Source organism: Pelodiscus sinensis, chromosome 14, assembly GCF_052426305.1.
Source record: "Pelodiscus sinensis isolate ZL-2025 chromosome 14, ASM5242630v1, whole genome shotgun sequence".
Lineage (NCBI taxonomy): Eukaryota > Metazoa > Chordata > Testudines > Trionychidae > Pelodiscus > Pelodiscus sinensis.
Window position 1 is genome coordinate 12,023,216 of NC_143065.1, and position 22,927 is coordinate 12,046,142.

Below are 22,927 nucleotides of genomic sequence, written 5' to 3' on the forward strand. Positions count from 1 at the left end.
ACTTTAAAAAAAACTCAGTAAGGTAAGAGCCTATGGGAAACATGTCTAAGGGACATAAAAGTTCAGGAGAGTTGACAGTTTTCCAAAAAGACCTTATTTAGAGCACAAGAGCAAACTATCCAGTGCATAGGAAAGGAAGGATAGATAGTAAGATGCTACCCTGGCTCAATCAAAAGATCTTCACTGCCCTGAAACCCAAAACAATTTCCACTGTTTGTGGAAATTACAAAGGATGAATATTAAAGAACACCACAAGCGCACAGGGACAAAATGAGAAAGACTAAGGCACAAAACTAGATAAAAATAGCTAGGAATGTGAAGAGTTGCAAGAAAACTTATTACAAACACATTACAAGCAAAAGGGAGATGAAGGACAGGCCCATTAACTCAATGAGGAGGAAAAGACACTAACTGAAAACACAGCAATGGCTGAAATGTTAAATGGCTATTTTGTTTTAGTTTTCACCAAAAAAGTTAGCAGTGTTTGGACTAACCAGTGAACATAAATAGGCTAGGAACTGAGGCTAAAATAGGAAAAGAAGTTTAGAATTACTTAATACAAATTAAAGGTCTTCAAGTCAGCAGGGCCTGATGAAAGACATCCTAGAATACTTCTGGCTGAAGCGATCTGAGCCATTAGTGATGATCTTTGAGAACTCATGGAGGACAGATGAGCTCCCAGAGAGCTTGAAAAGCCAAATATAGTTACCATGTATAAAAAAAGAGAAAAAAGGACAACCCAGGGAATTATAGACCAGTCATTTTAACTGCAGTGCCCAGAGAGATAGTTGAGCAAATCATTAAATAATCAAGTAATCAGTAAGGGTGTGTCTAGACTACAGGGTTTTGTCGACAAAAGTGGACTTTTGTCGACAAAACTATACCTGTGTCCACACTGCCTTTGAGTTATGTCAAACTCAGCAGTTTTGTCGACTTATGTAAACCACATTCTACGAGGAATAACGCCTTTTATCGACAGAGTTCTGTCAATAGAAGGCATTATTGCATCTACACTGTCCTTTGCGTCCACACTGTTATGTTGACAAAGCGGCTTGCTTTGTCGACAGAACTAAATGTAGTCTAGACGCTCTTTGTTGACAGAAGCTTTGTCGACAAAACCCTGTACTGTAGACATACCCTAACAGTCAACACCAATGTGTCAGGAACAAGTTACATCAGACAAACTGAACATCCTTCTTTGACAGGGTAACAGGCCTTGCAGAGGTGAGGGGCAGTAGCTGTGAAGCATTGCGATTCTAGTAAGGCTTTTGATACTAACACACTAGAAAAATATCTAGCCGAGATGAACTTAATAGAATGTGGGTACACAAGTGGCTGGAAAACCTTATTCTGAGATCTGGTTTCTGAGAGGTAGCAGTGTTAGTCTGGAGTCCAGTGGCACCTTAAAGACTAACAAATGTATTTAGGGAATAAGATGCTTGAAGTGAAAGAAAGGCAGGGATACAGAGATGGGAGTATAACATCACTGCTAATTAAATCAGGGTGGAAGTGGCTCACCTCCAACAGTGATGAGAAAGTGAGAGTGCCTGAAAGGGAAATTGCTTATTGTAAAGAGAGAACCATTCTATGTCTCTATTCGGACTCCTTCTGACCGTGTCAAATTGTGCATATTAATTCATGCTCAGGAGTTTCGTGTTGCAATCTGTTTTTGAAAAAAAATGGCATAAGAATGGCAACTTGCAAGTCAATAATTGTGTATCCAGGGGGCTAAAGAACTCCCCCACTGGTTTTTGTATACTACTATTATTGATGACTGATGTGTGTTCATTTATTCTTTTGAATAGACACTGACCAGTTTGTTCAATGTACAGTGCAGAGGAGCATTACTGGCACATGATGGCATCTATCACATTAGCAGATGTACAGGTGAATGAGCCTTTGATAGTTTAGCTGTTGTTGTTCGGTCTTGTGGTAGTGCCACCAGGGTAGCGGAGCAGACAGAGTTGGTAATGGGGTTTGTTGCAGGGATTGTTTCCTGGGTTAGTGTTTCTGTTGTGGGATATGAAGTCGGTGGTATTTATGGTTCACAATCAAGCTGCAAGGGATATTGTGAGGGGTGTCACAGAGAACTGCTGGGGGTCTATTCAATATCTTCATACATTATTTGGATAATGGCAGAGAGAGTGCACTTATAAAGTTTGTGGAAGATACTAAGCAAGAAGGGACTGCAAGTTCTTTGGAAAACAAGATTAGAATTCAAAATGATCCTAAAACCTAGAAAAGTAGTCTGAAATAACCGATGAAATTCAATAAGGACAAATGCAAAACATTACACTTTGGAATGAATAATGAATTGTACCAATACAAAATTGGAAATTACTGCCTAGGGAAAAATAGACAAACTGGAGAAAGTCCAAAGGACAGCAACAAAAATGATTAAAGAGCTAGAAAATATGACCCCTGAGGAAAGATTGCGGAAAGGTGGCTTTGGTGAGTCAGGAGAAGAGAAGACTGATGGGGGGGGCGGGGGGGGAGACAGGTAACGGTCTTCAATTGCATAAAATGTTGTTAGAGGGTGATAACTTGTTCCAGTGCTTAACTAACTTTACAGATCTTCTGTCTAATCTAAATCTCTCTTGCTGCAATTTAAGGTCCCTGTTGTCTTGTTCTCAACTACTGAGAAGATGAAGATGAGAAGATTAGACAGAAGATCTGTAAGGATAGTTAAGCACTGGAACAAGTTATCTAGAGAGGCTGTAGAATCTCCACCTTATCTAGAGAGGCTGCACAATCACCTGTCAGGCATGATCTAGATAATACTTAGTTCTGCCTCAGTGCAGGGGACCAGATTAGATGACCTACTGAGGTCCCTTCCAGTCCTACATTTCTATGATCTTGTACAAAGCTCCAGCAAGAAGAGAAAATTCTACTCTTGTTACTAATGCTAATTAACCACCTCATTAATTGCATTTTTATCATTATATGACAGAGGGACTAATGTCCCCAGCTCTAAAATAGTAGAGAGAGCTTTACCCTATCTTTCCAGATATAGCCCTGCTACAGCTAGGAATACACAAGATAGATGAGGCAGAGTCATTTTTACTGATTTAAGTTTAGTATTTTATTTTTTCTAGTTAACATTAGACTCTTTCTTAGTGATGCCAAATTTGCCAAGTTTCAGTGAAGCAAAACAAGGAGTGTACACTGTTTGTGGCAGTCTTTCATGTTTTGTTTGTACAGTAGCCAGAACGATGGGGCTCTGGTCTTGGTCTAATTTATCATCTTCTCTTTGCCTCCTTTTCTGCCCTGTGTGCCAATTCTGCTTAAAGTAGCACGGGATGGTAAACTGATATAAGGATAACTAGAGAAGTTGCATATAGTCTCTGCCATAACTTATGATGGAATTATTTTGTACACCATCAACTCCCAAACGAGAGGTTTGTACACTATTGATGTGGTTTTGCATTTCATGGTTATGGACTTCAGTTCATTTTGGGGCAAAACTTGATCTGACCCATGTGACTACAGCCACAAAGAAAAATCTAAAATCTAATATACGTCAAATTTATAAAGTATCTCCAAGTACAATCAGTGTTCCTTTTTATCTTATTGGCTTGTCAATAGCAACATGGCACCTTGCAACCAACGTTCGTAACACATGGCATTCAGGCGGAGATAAACTGCAGAGGTGACCCACTGCATCTCTCAGTTAAACTGACAGCAGCTCACTGCTGCAAGGGCAACTCATTACCAGGTATTAAAAGAAAAGAAGCAAGCCAGCGAGGGACATACAGAAACCAGTCAACACTCAGGTTCCATCGCTGGTGAACACTCTGTGCTACAGGTAGGTCTGGAAATCACACGTCCAGTCAACTGCTAGAGCTGTAAAGTGCTGGGCCACAGAACCAGCTAAATGTTCTTTCCTTAAATGGCCACGCAAGTCAGCATTTCCTTCCCAGCACTCGGACAAAGACAGATTAGATCACCTAAAGTCATCCACCTCCAAGTACTGACCACATGCAGAATGGCCCATCCTCCACTTACCCCAAGAATGGAGAAACTAGCTGCACAAGCTCAGCCCGGGAGATCACCTCTTGATTGAAAATAACCAGGCAGCGAAGAAAATTTTCGTATGCCTCCGTACTCCGCAGAGCCTTGCGGACCTTACATAAATATATACATGGGAGAAGGAAACGGTGAATACAGAGTTGAAAATAAGTGCAATAGACTCAATATTGTGCTCACCAGCTGTTATCCTGAACACAGAATCAGACACTTTCTTTTAGACTTGAGGAATTTTATGAAATTGTATTTAAATCCATTTCCCCTGTACATGCACTACTATTGTGAACAGGTAAAGGACGAGAACCTCAGTAGACCAGGAAAGCACATAAATTGAACTGAGTCTCTGGTTCTTGCTTGCACAGCTCATGAAGCAAGAAAGACATCCTTGAATCAATCATCACTCTCCCAGCAGCCACCCTCCTCTGCCCCAAATATATAAGCAATCAAGATGTTTGTGTCCACCCATAAGGAAAGCCCTGTGTGGATACAAAACTTGTATCCACATCTGCTGCACATATCTCATGGACATCCTTGGATGCAGATACCAGCGGATATAAAGCGAATATCCATGGATTTGCGGGACTCTACCCATAATGAAAAGAGTAAAATATGGGCCTATGGAGAAGTCTTGGGTAAAACTGGTTCATGGAACACTGCAAGCAGGGACTAACAGCTGTCTGCGTTCTGTTCTAGAAGCAGATAGTATCCTCTACTCCTAGGGCAAGTTGCAAGCAGGAAGTCCAGGCAATGAACAATCCACTGTAGCGTAGTTAACAGTACTCCATGCTACAGTAGTCCAGACTGACTTTTCAGCTTACATTATCACCACAAAGTGGTGTGTGTAACCCCCTCTCTCTTCTCAACAGGACACAGCTGAATCAGATTCTTCAGCACACCGTGACCTTCCCCTGAGAACAATTTCCATCTACACATCAAATGGAGTAGCAGTAGTATCAGGTTACTCATTGTTATGATCCACTCCCTACTGGGATTTCTACATTTACTCATGTTAACACCTACATTTTTTTCCAAACAACAGCAGGGCTTCTGGTTATCATTACCCGGGCCTGCAAACTGTGTCGTCTCATCAGAGAGCACTACGGTGTCACTAGCACATGGATAACTAGTTCAAATGACCATTTACTTGGGGTCACGTGCAATGGAGAACAGAGAAAATTGTGGGTAATTCAGGGAAGAGGACAGGGGACCATTTGGAAACATCCCATTCTGCCTACCTGCCTTAGTGTAGTCTGTGTGACCAGGATGTGTCACCAAGAAAGAGATAACTACACAGCATGGTATGTTCCCACTTGGGAAAAATACAGCTTACAATGCAACTGACTCATTTAAGCAAACTTGCTGACACTTCATGCAGCTGGACAGGGAAGAGAGAGAGAGTGCTAACACAACAAGATAGGCCAATATAGCACTAGTAGTACAGAAAGCGTGGGTTGAAGAGAGATGAATGTGAACTATGGACAAAGATGCATTTTCCTGCATGTTTTTATTATCCGTAAGACCTGGCGGCCACAACCCCTGATAGTTATGCTCTGCTGCCAGTTCTGCCTCATCAGAGGGGACAAAGCACTGGATCAGAGGTAGCTGGAAGAGCCAGAGATGGACTTTAGGGGCAGTTACATACACAGATTTTTAAATCTGATGCAAAAAATTTTAAGACCAGCTGATGGCACACACGTAGTTAAAAGGTGAAAGTAGCCTCATTCTGGAAAGAATGCCACAGATGTCATGGTGCATACTCACATCACAAAATTAATTTGCTACGAGCATGAGTCAGACATACAAAACTATTCAGAATTTCACGACTCACCTTCTCGAAGAACAGAGATTCTGTGCCTACCCCATGTTTGCTGGCTTCTGCCAATGACTGGTCCTTTAAACCAAGTAGCTTTGGTTTTTTCTGCAAAAAACAAAAGTAAAACCACAAACGAGGGAGTCAAATCTGCAAGGTTTTTTTTTTTTCCTCATCACATGATCGTAGATCAAATTCCCTGATAACCCTTGCTGTAATGCCCTTCATTATTACAAACCTTTGGCTATAATGAACTGGGTCCCTGGACCCCAACTATAGTATAATACTATACTGTGTAAAGAAGAAAGATGTTGTACATGTACAATTTTTATCCAGCCTCAGACATTCAGCCCAAGGGCAGAAACTAAGGAGTGGACCCCCCCCACCATGCTTCCCTCTCCTAAGCTGAAACCCAGAATCCCAGCCCCCCAATGATTTTGGTTTTTCGCTGTAAAAACCCTTACCTATACCAAACAAAAAGCTTGGCTCTCATCAGGTTCATTATAGCAAGAATGCAGTTTTTAGGAGAATTATATTTGAGTTTCATCCAATGCTCCAAAATTAAAATATTCTCTTTGCTCCCCTCTTTGTTTCTGTTAGACTTTGTACAATTGCTTTCTCGAAACTCCTGTTTGACTGAGGGGATGGGGAGACTCCATCTTTCAGTGGGAGCAAAGCTTCAAATAATATTTAATGCAAGGATGAAAAAAATATATCAAGTCACTTCAGCAGTCATTGCACACAGTACACCTCAATATTAGTTCTGTCCTTAACAATACGGAAGACAAACTCCTGATTTCTGCCAGAATCTCTCCCACTTATTCCAATCTTGCACTTCCCCATAGGTTCTGCATTTCTTTGCTCTCTTCTTTCACAAGTTCCCAGGGTCTTCCAGGATTCCTTGTCATTTTGGAGATAAGTGGAATTAAATTACTACACAGATGGGTGCTGTCCCTTTTCTTTACAAAGCAAAATGCATTATGGAGATGTTAAATTTTGATTAATCAGCTAATCGAGTAGTCAATGGAATTTCCATCGACTACTCAATTAGTCAATAAGGGGAGCATACACTATCCCTGCTGCACCTCTCCCTTTGAAATGTACAGGAGCCTCCCACGGCTCCCGTGCATTTCAAAGGGAGAGAGGCGCAGCAGGAACCCGCGCCAGCAATGAGCAAAGTCGTCCCTGCTGGTGTGGGTTCCCCTCTGAGCCTCCTTTTTTTAAATGTACAGAAGCCGCAGGTGGCTCTTATACATTTCAAAGGAAGAGGTGCAGCAGTAGGGACCGGCATGAGCGGATTGTTTCAATCCCCACTTGCACTGTTTCCCTGCTGCTCCTGGCAGAGATGGTGTGGGGGGGGGGGGGGGAATTGGCTTAAAGCCGTCTCCCGCCCAGCACTGGGTCCTGCTCCCCCCCCGCTTGCCTCTTTAATAGAGTCAGCAAGGGGGAGGAGGGGAGCGACTAGTCGAGTTCCTACTTGACTACCCAATAAGACCCCGCTTACATCCCCAATGCATAAGTCAGGCATCACTGTGCAAGACTCCCAATGCAGGGAGACAACAGGCAAACTTGACTTATACAATCTCAATACCCAAACACTAGAACATTTTGCCATTTCTGTTTCACTGAAGAGCCTCATCTGCCCAGAATCTCTGGTAGCTTATAAAGGGGCACGGCTTGGCTAACAGACGACAGAATCATCAGAACTCTCAAATTATGTTCATCATGGGAGGAACAGACAAGAGCCCAAGTACGTGCACTGAGTTTTCATTTAATGCAACCTCTGGGACATACCCTAACTCAGCAGTTCCCAACCTTTTCCAGATGGGGACCCATTCTGACAATTCAGGAAGACTTGGTGGCCCAAGGCAATTAAAAAACACGGGAGGAGGAGGGAGGGCAGAGCCACCTGGGGAGACACTTGGCGACCCTTTTAAAATGTAATGGCCACCCATATTTGAGTCCCGACCCATAAGTTGGGAAACCCTGCCCTAACTCTTCCCTTTGTTTGCTTCCCAAAGCATTTGGGGGAACAGCATTGCAAGCTTTTTAAACAATCTGCCACTTGGTCAAGTTTACTGAGGCTTCTACCTAACTACTCCCTCCAAAATCTGCTTTATCTAATAAAATAATAGACTTAATGATCACACCTCTACCAACACAGAAGGAGAAAGCAAGCACTGTTCCTCTTTCTCCAGTAACAACTACTGCCACCCTCAGTCCTGCACTTAAAGACAAACTGAAAAGGGTCTAATTAGCCTGAGCAGGTCTCCTTTGCTCTCTATCTATTCTTAACCCAGAATTCAAACCCCAGTATAAAAGTGACCCTGTGGCCTCAAGTGTAACCCATTGTCATTGCTTCCTGGAGTAAAGCTGTGAATGCTTCCTGTTCTTACCTTCACTGGGGGGGTTGCTCCAGATCCTGAGTGCCGTCTGATCTGACAGCCATTTTGGTTGGGTCTCTGTTGCTTGTTGTTGAGCTGGGGTTTCTTGACTGTACCACCATGGTCATTTCTCACCGACTCCACTTTCTCTGCAGTTGTCTTGCTTAACAGCTTATTAAAAAACCCGAATAAGACTATTAGCCATCTGAGATAGTGTACCGTGGCAAGGGTATGCATGTACCCTCCCAACCTTAGTTCTAGTTGGCCAGTGCATTTTACAGCAGTAATAGTCCTAGAACAGGTCTTTGAGTCATGTTCACAGATTTGACAGGAGATGCTGTAGTCCCTGCATTTTCATTTTCCCATGTGCAATGGAAGGCTGTTTGAAAACATGCCTAGCAAACAGGAAAGCACTGTACTTTTCTGAACCCCATTTTCTTGCATAGCCAGCTTTCTACCAACTGTTTCTCTTACCAACTAAAAAGTAGGGTTGCACTCACCACAGAACTGTTCGCATCGGGTAGGAACTGCCCAAATTCAGAGAGTAAATCCTCCTGGTTCTTGAAGAGGCGCGCCACCTGTGCATACACCTCCTGCTCAGTCAAAGCTGGGGTGTAGTTGCCACCTGCCTCTTTGGCATTCCGCTGCTCTTTCTGTCACAGGAACGGAGCATGGGTCAGAGCAAAGGAAACAAGAACCATTACAGCAGCTTTCCCTGGTTTCTACTTTTCTTTCTCTGAAGAGCAATACTTAATGCCACTCAAAGCATTCATCCCTGCACTGAGGTGAGTCTATTTGTTGCTCCTGTATCACTAACTGGAAAATCAGCAAGACAAAGACAGGCTGAAGATTTCCATTGGCAGTTTCTCTAAAAACAGAAATCACTCCAAATGTGACAAGATACAGATGCTGGATAGCTTGTTCTCTCTCAGTTATAAAACACACATGGGTCATACAACATTTGTGTTTCAAAATCCTGCCCACTATTTCAGATCATTGCAAATATACAACTGATCTAAATCATGCTGATTTGGCACCGTTAACTCATGCAAAGTTAAACTGGTTTGAAATACACAAGACATGCCCTTTCTAAGCTAATAGTTTACTACTTGAAATCCCCGCAACATGCTTATCTTCTGCACACCCTTCTCGAATACACAGTACAGGCATAAGGTTAATTTTCTGGGAGGTATATGTTAAACACTGGTACAGGTAAAGCAGGTATACTAACCTGATATGTGTGGAGGATCTCTAGGAAGGCCTTATAGATATCTGGCTGTCCCTGGAACCGATTCTTAATCTTGTTGACGTAGTTGATGGCATGATTAAATTCAACCGGCTGATTGTTCTGCAAGGATGGTGTGGTTCCGAGAGAGATTGTCACAGGTGTATGAGGCTGCACAGGTGGAGAGCGTGGCGATGCATATGGAGGAATCGGGGGAGTCTGCTGGCTAGCTGGAGTATGCGCCTGCAATTGTGATGGCTGAGAAGAAAAAGGGACACATTTTTTATTTTGACTGAGCCATTTTTGACTCTTCATATTTCAAAATAAGGAGCCAAATTGCATGGATTTAACTTGCTTCATGGTGGCCAGTGATTGTCTCCATTATAAAGGTGTCCTGTCCTCCATAAAGCCAAGTAATTGCATCTGAAGATACTTTCCTTTTCCAATATTTAGTTAGAAGTCACATAACTGATACTAACAAATATGAAAATCAATTTGCGAATTTTAAATTTAGTAGCTACCCTTTAGTGGAAGGCTCAACAAAATCAGAGAAGGGTCTAGAAGCAACTGAACACTGGGAATTTTAACTGTAACGAAAAGTATTCCACCCTCTATGGCCTTCCAAAATGCACTCAGAATTGTGTTTTGGAGAGCATTACTGGCGGTTCTGGTAACAACCCCCATAGTTAAGATTGACACTAATTTCCCATTACAAGACCTTGTTTTCAGTTTCTTATTTTGGCAAACTAACTCTACAAGCTTGGTTTTCTAAGGTCTGGCATCTGCTGCAAACTAAAGTTTCAGCATAAACAGTTCAGCTAGTTCCGAGAAGATCAAGGAAAAGCATGTTTCCCCCACGCTAAAAATAAAATTCTTACAACTATTTAATTGAGATGCTTTAGTGCTGCCATGCTTTGGAGTGAGGTCTTGAAATGGGAGATTTCCTAATTTATGAATGCTTGACCTTGCAACTAACCTTAAATGTTCTCTTTATGCATTTTCTGCATGTGTCACTTTTAAATCAAGGGAGAAGAGAACTACCACTAGTGCATCACTTTAAGGGTCTATTAACTGTCACAGCGAATCCTGCTGCATGCTGCCAGTGCTAGAGAAAGGGAAGGTTGTAGTCATCTATCCCGGCTTCCTGCAAGACCCAGGCTTTCACCAGTGATTCCTGCATTAAGTCCATTATTTCTGGTTGAGCTAGAGAGCATGGTTTAGAAAGACACCCAAACTTGATTTGAAGACTTCAAGAGAAGGAAAATCCATCATTTCTCTAGGAAAATTGTTCCAATGGTTAATTACCCCAACTATTACAATTCTTCATGAGAGCCACAAGGTGGATGAGGCAATATCTTTTATTGGACCAAATTCTATTGGAGGGAGGGAGAAGCATTCGAGCTCCACAGAGCTCTCCCTCCGATGACCCGAGAAAGAGCTCTGTGAAGCTCAAAATTGTCCCCCTTCCACCAGAAGTTGGTCCAATAAAAAAATCTCAACCATCTTGTGTGTCAAACCCAGGGGTCACAGCACCTACAACAGTGCAAATAACAATGGAAAATTCTACATGGAGCTTCATACTGCCAACAACCCTTCCCTTGGGGTTTCTGTTTCTCAGCAGAAAACAGAAATAACCTTAGGAGAATATTGAGAAGTCCACTTTGTTCAATACTTAACTAATACTCATCAGAGACTAGGGATGTGTTAGTGTATATGATTAAACAGTTAACTGATGAGCCTGGGTTCATCCATTATCCTTCATGGTTATATGCAAGCTCTTTCTTTCTTCCTCTCCCACCCTCCCGGCACTGCTGCCTCTGTATAAGAGGCAGAGCATAGGCAAAGTAGCAGGTGGGAGCTGGTGCTCACAGGGAGCCAGGTTTTAAGCAGACTCCCTGTGCGCACCGGCCTCCAGGGAGCCACCTGCCCCCCCCCCCGCCCCCGCTGCTGCCTCCTCCCCTCTCCCTCTGTGTAAACATGTAATCACTGAAAATTTCAGAGGTTAAATGTATACAAAACCCCCGCATGTTAACATCCCTATCAGAGACCCCATATCTAGTACAACTGAAAAAGGCACTAATTCTGCACCTACCAGATCATCCTCTGATATTTGAGCTCCACCCCATTTTCCTAGAGACTCTCCTTCTTCCCCCAAATAAAGGATATAACACTGGCTTTCATCTCCTTTGGTAGTCTCCACTTTTGGGAACGTTTGGAATAATTTAATGATTTTGGGTAACAGGTTCATTTTTTAATCAATGCAATATTTCCAAACCAATTAGTGAGGGTTTTTTTTTTTTTAACGTTTCAGAAAGGAAGTCAAATAAGCTATTTAGCAAAGGAGCACAAACTAAGGTTTTCAGATGCTACAGTAACAAAAATAGAGTCACTACTTTGTACCTGAATGTGCCTGTTCCAAGTCTAAAATAAAAGAGTGTTTCAGAAGTTTTGTATGAAACCTATCACTTCAGATTCCGTCTAAAATTTACTTTACAACCTAAGTCTTTCAAAATCAGTCACTTCCTGACCAAATCTGTAGAACCGCTTATATTCACATATGGTCCTTTTTTTTTATGCTGACTGTTTGATGTCTGATTATTTTCACACTCATATTGTATCAGCAGAAAATACCAGAGGAGGTCTCCAGGAGCGATTATCCTACCATTTACATGCACGCTCACAGCTGCTGCTGGAGAAACAAACTGGTAAGTTTGCTGTAGTTTTCAATATGTGAAAAAGCTGCAAAAGTGATTCTTCAGATATTACAGTTTTTACATTTCCTTCAGTGAAATGTGAAACCTTTTGCAATCTTCTGTTCCCTACCATTTCTAAGCAGGGACTGTGTGCTTTACTCTGCCTAGGTCTCACCAATCGCTCACCTTACTGATTTTGGCAGGTGGGGGCTGTGGTGCTGGCTGTGCTGGGGTTGGAGTTGACTGTGTAGAAGGCTGGGATTGATGCTGAGGCTGTGGCTGAGGCTGTGGCTGGAGGCCATGGGTGGGGATCTGATGAACTTGCCCTGGAGTTGTCACATTCACCATGTCATTGGTCTGCACCTCAATTTTGTAGCCAGGTGGCAAGAAGGTATTGAAGCCCATGATCAAGTCAGGGTGACCTTTGAAGAGCTGAGAGACGCGGCTGATCACTCCTGGAGTGTCAATACTAAAAAGAAACAAGAGGACAGAAAGGTCACAAGTCTTGCAAGGACTCGCGCTGGTAAACTGGGAACCCTACACAATGGAACTTCACTTTCCATTCAAAGTTTTAACTAGCCATCCCTGGCCTGCAACAGGGACAGGAAGCAACACACAACTGATTCTTACTTATGTATTATTTAACTGGGCTGTAATGCAAGAACAATTTTATTTGTCCAAGTGACGCTAACTTAATGTGATTTGGCCACAGCTCAGAGTTCTGCAGCTCTTGGCAAGCAGACAACCAAATGAATCAGCCGTAAGGCCTGAACCTGTGAATTCCCACTCTCCATACAGAGACGTGGCACAAATGAAGGGAATCTGCTTGGGCTTCAGAATGGAAAATACTGACCAATGTTGCACTCCCAGCACTCTCTGACCAGCAGCGTGGAAGGAGCAAACAAGAGGGGAAAAGCTCTAGGAATTACCAAGGGATGGATAAACTCCAAAGTGCTAACCATCTCTTGCCCACGCCTCCTAAGCACACATCCGCACACATTCGTTCTCTCTAATCCAATATGAGGAAAACAGAATGTAAGTAGTTACCTTTGAGACTTGAATTCTTTCATTATGTCCAGGAAATCATTGTAGACCTGAGGCTGACTCCCAAACTGCAGCTTCACCTGATCAAGATAGGACAGTGCATCCTCCACCTGAGGGCAAAATAAGTTACAACTATACCTCAGAGCAAAGTGGGTGCCCACCATGAGCACGCACATTTGGAAAGGCAGCTCCCTCCAGTAAGCCACTAAAAGGTGAGTAGGTAGCAGCGTGATCATAACATTGGCCAGTTTATCAAAGTGCTACCTGAGCGTTTGGTTGTCACATTCTATTGATAGGTTCATGCTAAAAAGATGTGGGTATTTTCCTGTAATGATGCATCAGCAGAAATAGTCACAGTGAACACCCTTCAAAGTTACCATTTCATCACTGGCTAGGGAGATTGGCAGTAAAAACTCAGAGCTGGACATGCACTGTTTTTCCTACATTTGTTTGTGGAAATTATTATTGGAGTCTAAGATTAAACATGGTGGGGAGAAACTGGGAGGAGAGTCCACGCATTAACACTGCCAGGTACACACTTGCATTTTCCAAATCCTTAGGAGCCAAATCAAAATGTCTTTTGACTTAAAAAAAAAAAAAAAATCAAGTGGCTGTTAACTCTTAGGCGATGTGGACATTTAGTTCTATTTATGAACAATCCGTGAACCACTGCCTGACTTTCAGGAGGTCCTGTCTGAGCAGACACATACCTCAGTGGGAATTCTGGATGCTTCGTACATCTAAAAGGTGAGGCCACAAATGAATCCACTGCTAGAGCTATCAATATCCCCCTTTTGTTCATTAGCAGATTGTCTGGAGGTATGAAAGTGCCAACATACAATAGAAGCCTTCTGGAATAATACCTGATGACTGTAACTGAAGTTGTTTGTGTTTTAGTGTATGAGAAATACTGAAGTTGATTTTATAAAAAAAAGCCAATCTTGAACCATTAGAGGTTTGCCCCTGTTTCAAAAGGAAGCAGAATATGATCCCAGAACTAGGGGAATGAAATCCCCTGGAAAATAAATATTCTATTGTCCTGTTTCCTGTTTTAATGCAGAAGAAATGAAAGATGCTTCATTATGTTTTCCAAAAAAGGAGTTAGAAATAGATAAAGAATCATATACATGTGTTCTTACTACAGCTGATCTGAATTTAACCACTTCAACATGCTATTTTTGGTGGAAGGAGGAGACTAGGGGAGTTTATTGCAAACAGTCTCACTCACGCCTATGCACCTCCTCTACACCCACACACACAAAGCAACACATTCAGAAAAGCCACTCCATGCTGTAGTAATTGAACCCTTTCAAACCCAGGCTCTATACCAATACCCTTTTTTCCCCAAAACTGTTGATTGGAATTCCAGATTCCATTATTTCATTACAGTATTTGAAAGAAAAATGCATTAACAGAAGTGGGAGGGAAAGTGTTTGGCTTACACAGCCTAAATCCCTTCCTTCATACTGAAATATTAACAGTGAGTAGGGACAGCCTTCAAGTCAGAATTCCATAAGATTAAAGACAGGCTTCTGTAGCTCATCAGGAAAGCTTTAAACAGGCTGTCCAAGCAGCTCTTCTGGGAGGCTGGCATTACAAATGAGGTAGCCAAGGGCCCCGGATTACCCCCAAATTCTTGGCACAGGCCTCAAACTGCTGCCTGCTCTGCAACAGCAGAACACAAACAGAAGTTGACAGCTTTAAAGATTGTATTGAATGTATATAGTTCTTCAATCCTTTCTTCTGATGTTCAATAAAATGTGATTATCCATTCATTTAGGCTGCTACACAAACTGAAGCTCACCACGTTTACTAGATCACAGTAAGAAGAAGTGCTGCTGATGAACATTGGTACAAGACAGACTACATGGCACAGACTGCTCCTTGGAACGCCAGGTCAAAAGGCCAATTAAGCAGTTGCTGGCGTTCACCCACACTCATTTTACAGAATGGCAAATTGGAGCGTGATGTTACCTTAAGCCGCTGAAACTGTTGCTGCCCCTGCACTGGTGCTGCTGGAGGGGTCGGGTGAGCATGACTCTGTACCACTTGGCTTCCATGAGGCTGCACAGGTGTAGTGTGATGGTGTCCACTATGGACAGTCGCTATAGCAGGCCCATGACTGCCTGAGCTCTGTGGCACAGCTGACACCTGGAGAGAGAGAAAAGAAAGCAGCTGGGGTTAGGGCTTTATCTGCTCTTGGAATTTCCCTACTGGAAAAAATGTACGTTAACAATTTGTGCTTTAATGGAGACATGGACTTAACACCTTTCACCAAGGCACAACACTCCCAGTACTAAAAAACAACCATTTCTGCCATGAAAAAGCAGCTCCTTATTGTGAAGACAGTTTAAAAGCAGCTGCCTTGAGTCCTATCCAGCCCTGAATTAACAGCTGCTGCATGAACTTCATCTGGTGACTATCTGTAAAATGGGTATGAACTGCCAGCATCTCTGGATGAAAAAACGTCATTTTGAAATGGCGGAAGTCTGTACTTTCACCACAGCACCAAGACTAACAGTATTAAACAAACACAGTTTGGGCTCTTTAAGCATGATCTACAAAAGAAAAAAAATGTCAAGTGTCTTTCATATTTTTCTGGTTTCCAAAGGCCTTGAAGATTTTTTTGGAGACGTACAAAAGGAGGGAGCCCTTGCCATGTTTATGATAGAGATTCAGGTCCAGTCGAGCCTGGAAGACTCTCTGGTGCGTGGAGAATTAGTGAAGTGACCACCACCACAAGAGCCACGGGCAAAGGTGAAGGGAGAAGGGACTTTTAGGTAGATTTATTAGTGCAATCATATGAGGTGGTTGCTTGTGATGGCAGCCCTGGGACTGACTTTTTGGTTTAAGTCTTACATTCCTAAAAAGCTCATGCTTCAGGGTTCCAGCTAGCCACTGGCAGGGGACAGAAAGGATTCGCCTGCCCCTGACGCATCAGAGATGGCCATGATTGGAGATGGGACATTTGGGAGAGTGGACCAGGACTCCAGGTGGCACCAAGCATTCTCTCAGCCACTTAGCTGGCTGGTTTTTGCTCACAGGCTCAGGGTCCAACTCATCACCAAATGTAGGGGCAGGAAAATATGATTACCTATTCTTCAATATGTGTTACTTGTGTCTATTCAATGTAGATGCGTGTGCGTGCCACATGCACCAGTGCCGGAAGATTTTCCCTCAGCAGTATCCATAGGATACTGGCTTCAGCATTCCTTGGAGTGGTGCACACATGCCAAGCTACGTAGGGCGCTGCCGGACCGCCCCCTGCCCTCCGTTCCTTCTTTCTGGAAACTCGACAGTGAGAAGGATATGAATGGACATGAGCAACACATCTTGCAGAACACCACTTATGGAAACAGGTAACATTACTTCAACTGCTTGCTCATGTCCATTCCACAGTAGGTGACTCTCAAGGCCCTTCAAGAACCTAGCTGTCATAGCCTGAGAAACTGATTGGCCTTGAGTCGGTGGATTAAAGGCCGAGATTGTGGCCAAGTGCACTTTGATGCAAGTGTGAGACCCTGATGTTTCAGATGGAGAAGGTGGTCTAAGACTGTTTGCAGGAGGGCCGCAAGAAGATTATGCCCCCGCTTGGCCCACACCAAGAATCTGGTCCATCTGGCTAAATAAGCCTGACTGCTGGATGGCATTCCGCTTTCTAAGAGGATTTGTTTCACTTCATGCAAACAGGACTGCTCCTCTGGGTTCAGCCGCGCCATGAACTGGGGGAGCAGAAGGTCCAGATATAGGAGATTGCCATGATCCTGGGACAACAGATCTGAGTGGATCAGCAGGGGCCAAGGCTGCAGCACTAGAAGGCTCCTGAGAGTACTGTACTGGTGCTGGTGTGATGAGGATCACTTGAGCCACATCCTGTTTGATCTTCACCAGTAACAGGAAGTAAAGGAATGTGTACAAGTGCTCCTCTGTCCGGGGAGGAGGAAAGTATCCAAGAAGGAACCCTCCTCTAGATCTAGTGTGGAGTAGAAACTGGGACACTTTGGCTACGTCTACACTGTAGACTTCTTGCAGAAAAGCTTATGCAAATGAAGCTCAGCATGGAATATCTCCACGCTTCATTTGCATAATTAATGAGCAGCCATTTTTGCACAAGAGGCTTTTGTGCAAAAAGGAGCAGTGTAAAAATCAAGGAAGAACGGCTCTTGTGCAAGAGGGGGTTTATACACAAAAAGGAGCCGTCTACACTGCTCTTTTTTGTGCAAAAGCCTCTTGCGCAAAAATGGCTGCTCATTAATTATGCAAATGAAGTGCAGCGATATTCCACACCAAGCTGCATTTGCATAAGCTTTTCCGCAAGAAGGCTACAGTATCGATGTAGCCTCAGCGTTAAGCCTTGTTGCAAACAAGTCCCCCCAGGGAGTGCTCCACTGCAGGAAGTGTGGAGGAGGCCACCACTAGGTGAAGAGCCCATTCATGGTGAGAAGACAACTGTCTGCTCAGTCAGTTGGGGGCAGCATTCCTGACTGCCTGAAGGGGCAGAGCCTCCAAAGAGCTGTTGTGTGAACACAGAACTCCCAGAGCTTCTTAGCAGAGCACTGTGGAGTGAGCCCCTCGCTGCCTGTTCATGTAGGACATTATGGCCGTGTTGTCCAGCAGGACTCAGTCCACTCTGCTCCACAGGTGAGGGAGGAAGACCACGTATGCCTTCTGCACCACTCTGAGCTACTTGATATTCATATTAAGAGCCATCTCATCCTGAGACCCGTACCCTTGTGTTTGCAGGATTCGCCCCAGTCAGTGTGGCAGAATGCAGTGTTGTCCAAAACGAAACGCCCATCATGGCATTTTCGTCAATCTGGGGCTTGAACTTTTGCCTTTCAGGTCCCGGACACAAGCCCAATGTTTTGAGGGGAGTATGAGAGTTTAGCATCTGTGTGCTCTTCAGAGAAGGCTGGCCCTGTCAAATGGGAGGTCCTGGTTGGATTGCTGCACCTCGCTGGACAGCCTTGGCAGAAGCAACCACGCCATGCTGCGCGTGGATCTAGCAGATGCCACTGATAGTGCTGCAGAGTCCACTACATCATATGCTGCTTGAAGCACAGCCCTGATTGCCGACCACCCCTTCATCAGTGAGAACTCTGACCTCCTCCCTGGTAGCATCTGGCAGAGAGGCCTTGAATTTTGACATTTCCTGCTACATGCTTAAATCATAGCGAGCATTCAGGGCCCAGTGATTTGTCAGGATGGGACCAAAGTACTTATACTCTGCTCTTTTTAGAAACAGAGGGGAGCAAGCAGGGCATCTGCCACAGAGCGTTAGCTATTTCAGCAACCCCATCATGATAGGGAAAGGCTTCTCTAGGCAGGGCGACCTGGCCCAACACTCAAAAGATAGTGTTCATCGACACCTCTGGTTCCTCAGCTTGGAGGCCACCAACGTTAGAAAGTTTTGATGAGTCCGGTTGTCATCATGTGGGACCACCGGAGGAACAAAGGAGAGGGTATTTGCCCTGACTGGCCCTTTTCAGGCGCTGGGGGGCTGATCTACTGGATCCTCTTCTACAGGTGGGGTGGCAGGCCTGGAAGTCTCTGGTGCTGGAGGACAACTGGTGTGGGGGGAGACAGAGGGCGCCTCCAAGCTCCAGCCACTGAGCAAGGAACCTGGGGCTGCATGAGAATCCCCCATGAGTTTCATGAGTACCCTTGCATGGACCAGCATGCCTGGGGCCAAGGCACACATTGCAGGCTCGCCTGCAGCACCGATGCATGGGGTATCAAAGATGGTGCCAACATCTGAGCCAATGGGAGAAAGAAAGGTTCCAAGATACCACATCGGTGAGCATTCCCTCCCTTCCCTTCCGTACCGGCTGCTCTGGGATGTGGCCAATCTCGGCAGCCACGGAAAACATCTAGACCAGCAACCTGGACACCAACAGCATTCCCAAGACTTGCGGAGAGGGTAAGGTGACTGGCACAGAGAGATGGTGCCAGTTCCAAAAGACCTACCAGAATCTGGAGTTCTTGTATTCAGATGAAACTCACCGAAGAGCGTGGTGGCTGTGGGGAGGGCGGTGCCGTGCGCAGGGAGACCTGTCCTTTTAGTAGGTGCCAGAGCATAGAGCGTGTCTGACCCTGGCGCACCATGGCTGCCAGGGAGCGTATGCCTCCGAAGGTCTGTGCCCAGCCTCCAGCAACTCTTGTGTCAATGCACCCAACCCCATTCTGTCCTTTATGGATCGTGCAGAGCTGCAGATAGTTCTTCTATCCACACGTGAGGGACAGCAAGAGCGCTATGCACTCGGAGACTGAAGTGCAAATTCATGGCAGAGCCAGGTAACCACCAGCACTGGCATCGAAATGATGTCCCGGCCCACCTTGAAAGTCTCTGGGGCAATGTACCCTCTAAGGCGGGCACAGCCACACAGGTGATTCATCAGCCCCGCCCAATCAATCAGCTGATGAATCACCTGTGAAGCTGTGCAGCTTAGAGGGAACCCTGTTCTGGGGTGAACTGAACATGAATGCCCAGGGTGGGAGGTGGTGACCGGTGTGCCTAGAGTGGTGCCTACTCAGGCACGTGATCCACACCCTGATCTGCCACCTGTCTGGGCTTATTCTTGCAAGAGTCCAGGGACTTGTCTTTGCCTATCTTCTTAAGCCTTTTGGCTGGGACTACCAAAGAGGAACAGTTCTGGCTATCTGATAGTGCTGGGGGAGCGCTCTGCATTGAGGCACTGGTATTCTGTGCCAAGCCCAAGGGCTGGCCTTCTGGGGCAAGGGCAGACTCCATAAGTAAAGCCGTGAGGTGAATCACTCTGTCCTTTTCTGTCCAGGGTCAAAAAGATCTGCATGTCCTTCAACTCCTACCCACCTCCGCAGGTACTGCTCAGAGTCACCTAGGCTGAAGGTCACATGCAAGCACTCTCAGAAGCAAAGCAATTATCAGGGTAATCCAGGTATCTCTCTATTTCTCTGCCATATTGGGGGCTTTGATGCACCTGCATTCCTCCTAATTTGCCCATATCATATAAAGATCTAGTCTTCTGTGGGCTGTAATACCTTGGTGTCATTTTGGAGGCTATGCTGACTGTGTGGGTGCTGGTGGCCTGTGAGATACCGAAAGTCAGACTAGATGATCTGGTGGTTCCTTGTAGCCTTGAACTGATTTCATGAGACAAATTCACATTTTTGCTTTGTTTCTTTTACCACCTATTTAATGGCACAATGATTAACATTTTGAATGAAGAAAACCTTTGTTAAAGATTCATCACTATAGCTCTTCAATTTAGGTGTTAGAGCTCCCAATATTTTTTGGCCCTCACAGAGATCCTCCAGCAAAAACTTGAGAAGATGCAAAAAACCAAGTGATAGAAATGTAGTCCTGCATTTTGCAAAAAACCAAGGCATGGATGATAGTGCTGGCAAAAACTAAAGAACAAACAAAAATAGGGGGCAAATATTTCTCTCTAGTGGTACGTGTTATGGATGTTAATGCGTAGACAACTACTGATAGAGAGGCAGCAACGCGGAAGGTGATGGGGACAGGTGGGAGCAGATGTATGGGAGTCCTCCGAGCACCAGCTCCTAGGATCCACCTGCCCCACCCTGCACTGTTGCCTCTATCAGGCTGCTGCGGGCCTGGCTCGCTGTGGACAGAGGCTGCTCCATGGCAGCAACCCATGTCCATGGGGGAGCTCGGACCCTTCCGCAGACAAGAGCTGCTGCTGTAGAGCAGCCTTTGTCCACGGGAGTTCGGATCCCCTGCAAACAGAGGCTGCTACTGCTCTGTATCAGTGGCAGCAGCGCGGGGAGCTGATATTTGAACAAGCTCCCCTCACAGACTGGCTCTCGCCTGCCACCATGGTATCTGATACAGAGGCAGCAGCACAGGGTGGCAGAGGGCTCCCCAGGAGTGGGACCAGGAGCTCACTGGCTGCTGCCCCTGCCCCCAGGGGCTATCAAATAGATGTGAAACCACTAACATTTGATGAGGTTACACAACTATTCACTTACACACTATCTAATATCCCTGTTGTGTGTCCAGAAACCTTATATGCTGCTTTAGAATAATAAGTACACATTTTTCAGATGACAAGATTTCCAAACTGGCAATGCTCTTTTAATGAGCACAAAAGGTCAGGATCTCGAAGGGAAGAATGCCACCTAATCAATCGCCCACATTACTTCCTGCTGCACCTGGATTTTCCCAGGAAGTCTCCCATACAAGTACTGATCCAATCCAGTCTGAGTTTATTAGTTTAAAAGGTCACAGCAAAGACTGAGCAGTTGCAGGACAAACTATCCTATTTAAAAGGAAAAACCCCACTTATTGGCCTACTCCTGACTAGGAGATCATTTAGAGATCAAGGTACAAAAGGATCTCCAATTTAGGCCTTGATTCAAAGTACTTAAGCACATACCTAATTTTATGCTTGTAATCAGCTGCCACTAAAATCGTGGGACTTAAAGCAAGCACTTAAAATCAAGCACATGCTTAAGTATACTGCTAAATTGGGCTCTTAAGAAGCCATTGTTGGCAAAATACCTGCTGTCACATGTAGAGCCCTACCATGGTTTAATAAACAAGTGCCTGGCATCATATGGTCAATGCTGTTCCCAATAGGAGACTGGATTATTCCTCTGGTTCACACTAGGTAAGACGCAAGCGTACCTGGTAGCTGGGAGTTACAGAGTACTGAATTCCGGTGGCAGACTGCATGGTCTCCGAAACTGCTTCATATACAGGAGGTGCTGGAGCAAGCACACGGTGCTGGTGTTGAAAAGCTTCAGTGCTGCTGGTGATACGTCTCTGCTGTGACGCATACACCGGTGACTCCTGCTCATCCAATCGCCGCTTCATTCTGAACTCATGCTCAGGGAAGCACTACAAAACCTGCTAAAACAGGTCAATTAACAAAGTGTGAGTAATCATTCTCCCTCAATGAATATTATGTTGAGCTCATCAACGGGAAGCATTGCACAGGTAAGGTAGGCTTCTAGGCATCCATTTAACTTAATTATTTCTTAGATAATTTTTTTGAAGTGGGATGTGGGTTTGCAATCAGGATTAATTTTTTCAGGTGATATAGTAAAACTGCATTTTTTTAAATACTAGCTTTTTTTTTAGAACTTAAATATTCAGACTGAAAGTAGAGGTCAATAATTTCTACAACTAAGTCAAACAAGTATATTTCTGACTTGATCATTAACATATGTAGTTTCTGAACAAAGCAACATTTTGCATGCAACATAGATGAGATGGTTGAGGAAGTTCAAGTAGCTCTTTCTTTATGGTGATGAATCTTTAGCAGACAGGTAAAGGCCTTACAAATGCTTATATTGAAAACTGAGTATCTGCAGCTGTGAACCTACAGTGACAACAGACAAATAAGAGGTTAGCTAGCTCTGTCAAAAGGAGTTTCAAGAAGTTTTGGGAGAGGGTAGGGCAGTGCTCACCAACCAGTAGATCGGGATCTACTGGCAGATCTTGGAGCCTCTGACAGGTGATCCTGACAAGTTTGGCTGGGAGGCTGCCAAGTGCCAGCACTTCATCTGCCCCTCTCAGCACTACCGTGCTGATCCTGCCCTTTGCCTTGTAGCTGCATCCCACCCACCCCACGGGGCCTCCTGCTTGCTGTGCAAGACATGGTAAGAGGAGGGAGTGCTGATATCTGGGTGCCCATCTCTCCCCCCCAATACCTCATCTCCACAGAGCAGAAAGGGACAGGGATGAAGAGAGTTTGCTGGCTGCACTTGGGAGTGGTGCAGGGCCAGAGTAGGGGTA

At 44.6% G+C, this 22,927-nt stretch overlaps 1 protein-coding gene across 8 annotated transcripts in view; it reads right to left on the minus strand.

The window, feature by feature from the left end:
* SIN3A (SIN3 transcription regulator family member A) overlaps positions 1 to 22,927 on the minus strand; it is a 68,375-nt gene that overhangs the window by 21,086 nt on the left and 24,362 nt on the right. For 5 of the 8 annotated variants that reach the window (XM_014575112.4, XM_075897390.2, XM_075897393.2 and 2 more), the window contains exons 2-10: positions 21,815 to 22,039; positions 15,157 to 15,333; positions 13,186 to 13,292; positions 12,325 to 12,607; positions 9,452 to 9,703; positions 8,721 to 8,873; positions 8,233 to 8,391; positions 5,855 to 5,944; positions 4,006 to 4,124 (exon numbers count right to left, since the gene is read on the minus strand). In XM_014575112.4, the coding sequence (XP_014430598.1) occupies positions 4,006 to 4,124; positions 5,855 to 5,944; positions 8,233 to 8,391; positions 8,721 to 8,873; positions 9,452 to 9,703; positions 12,325 to 12,607; positions 13,186 to 13,292; positions 15,157 to 15,333; positions 21,815 to 22,003 (1,529 nt within the window). In that variant the 5' untranslated portion in view covers positions 22,004 to 22,039. The remainder of the gene's footprint in view (positions 1 to 4,005; positions 4,125 to 5,854; positions 5,945 to 8,232; positions 8,392 to 8,720; positions 8,874 to 9,451; positions 9,704 to 12,324; positions 12,608 to 13,185; positions 13,293 to 15,156; positions 15,334 to 21,814; positions 22,040 to 22,927) is intronic. The other 3 variants (XM_014575114.4, XM_075897391.2, XM_014575113.4) reach the window with 1 other exon arrangement.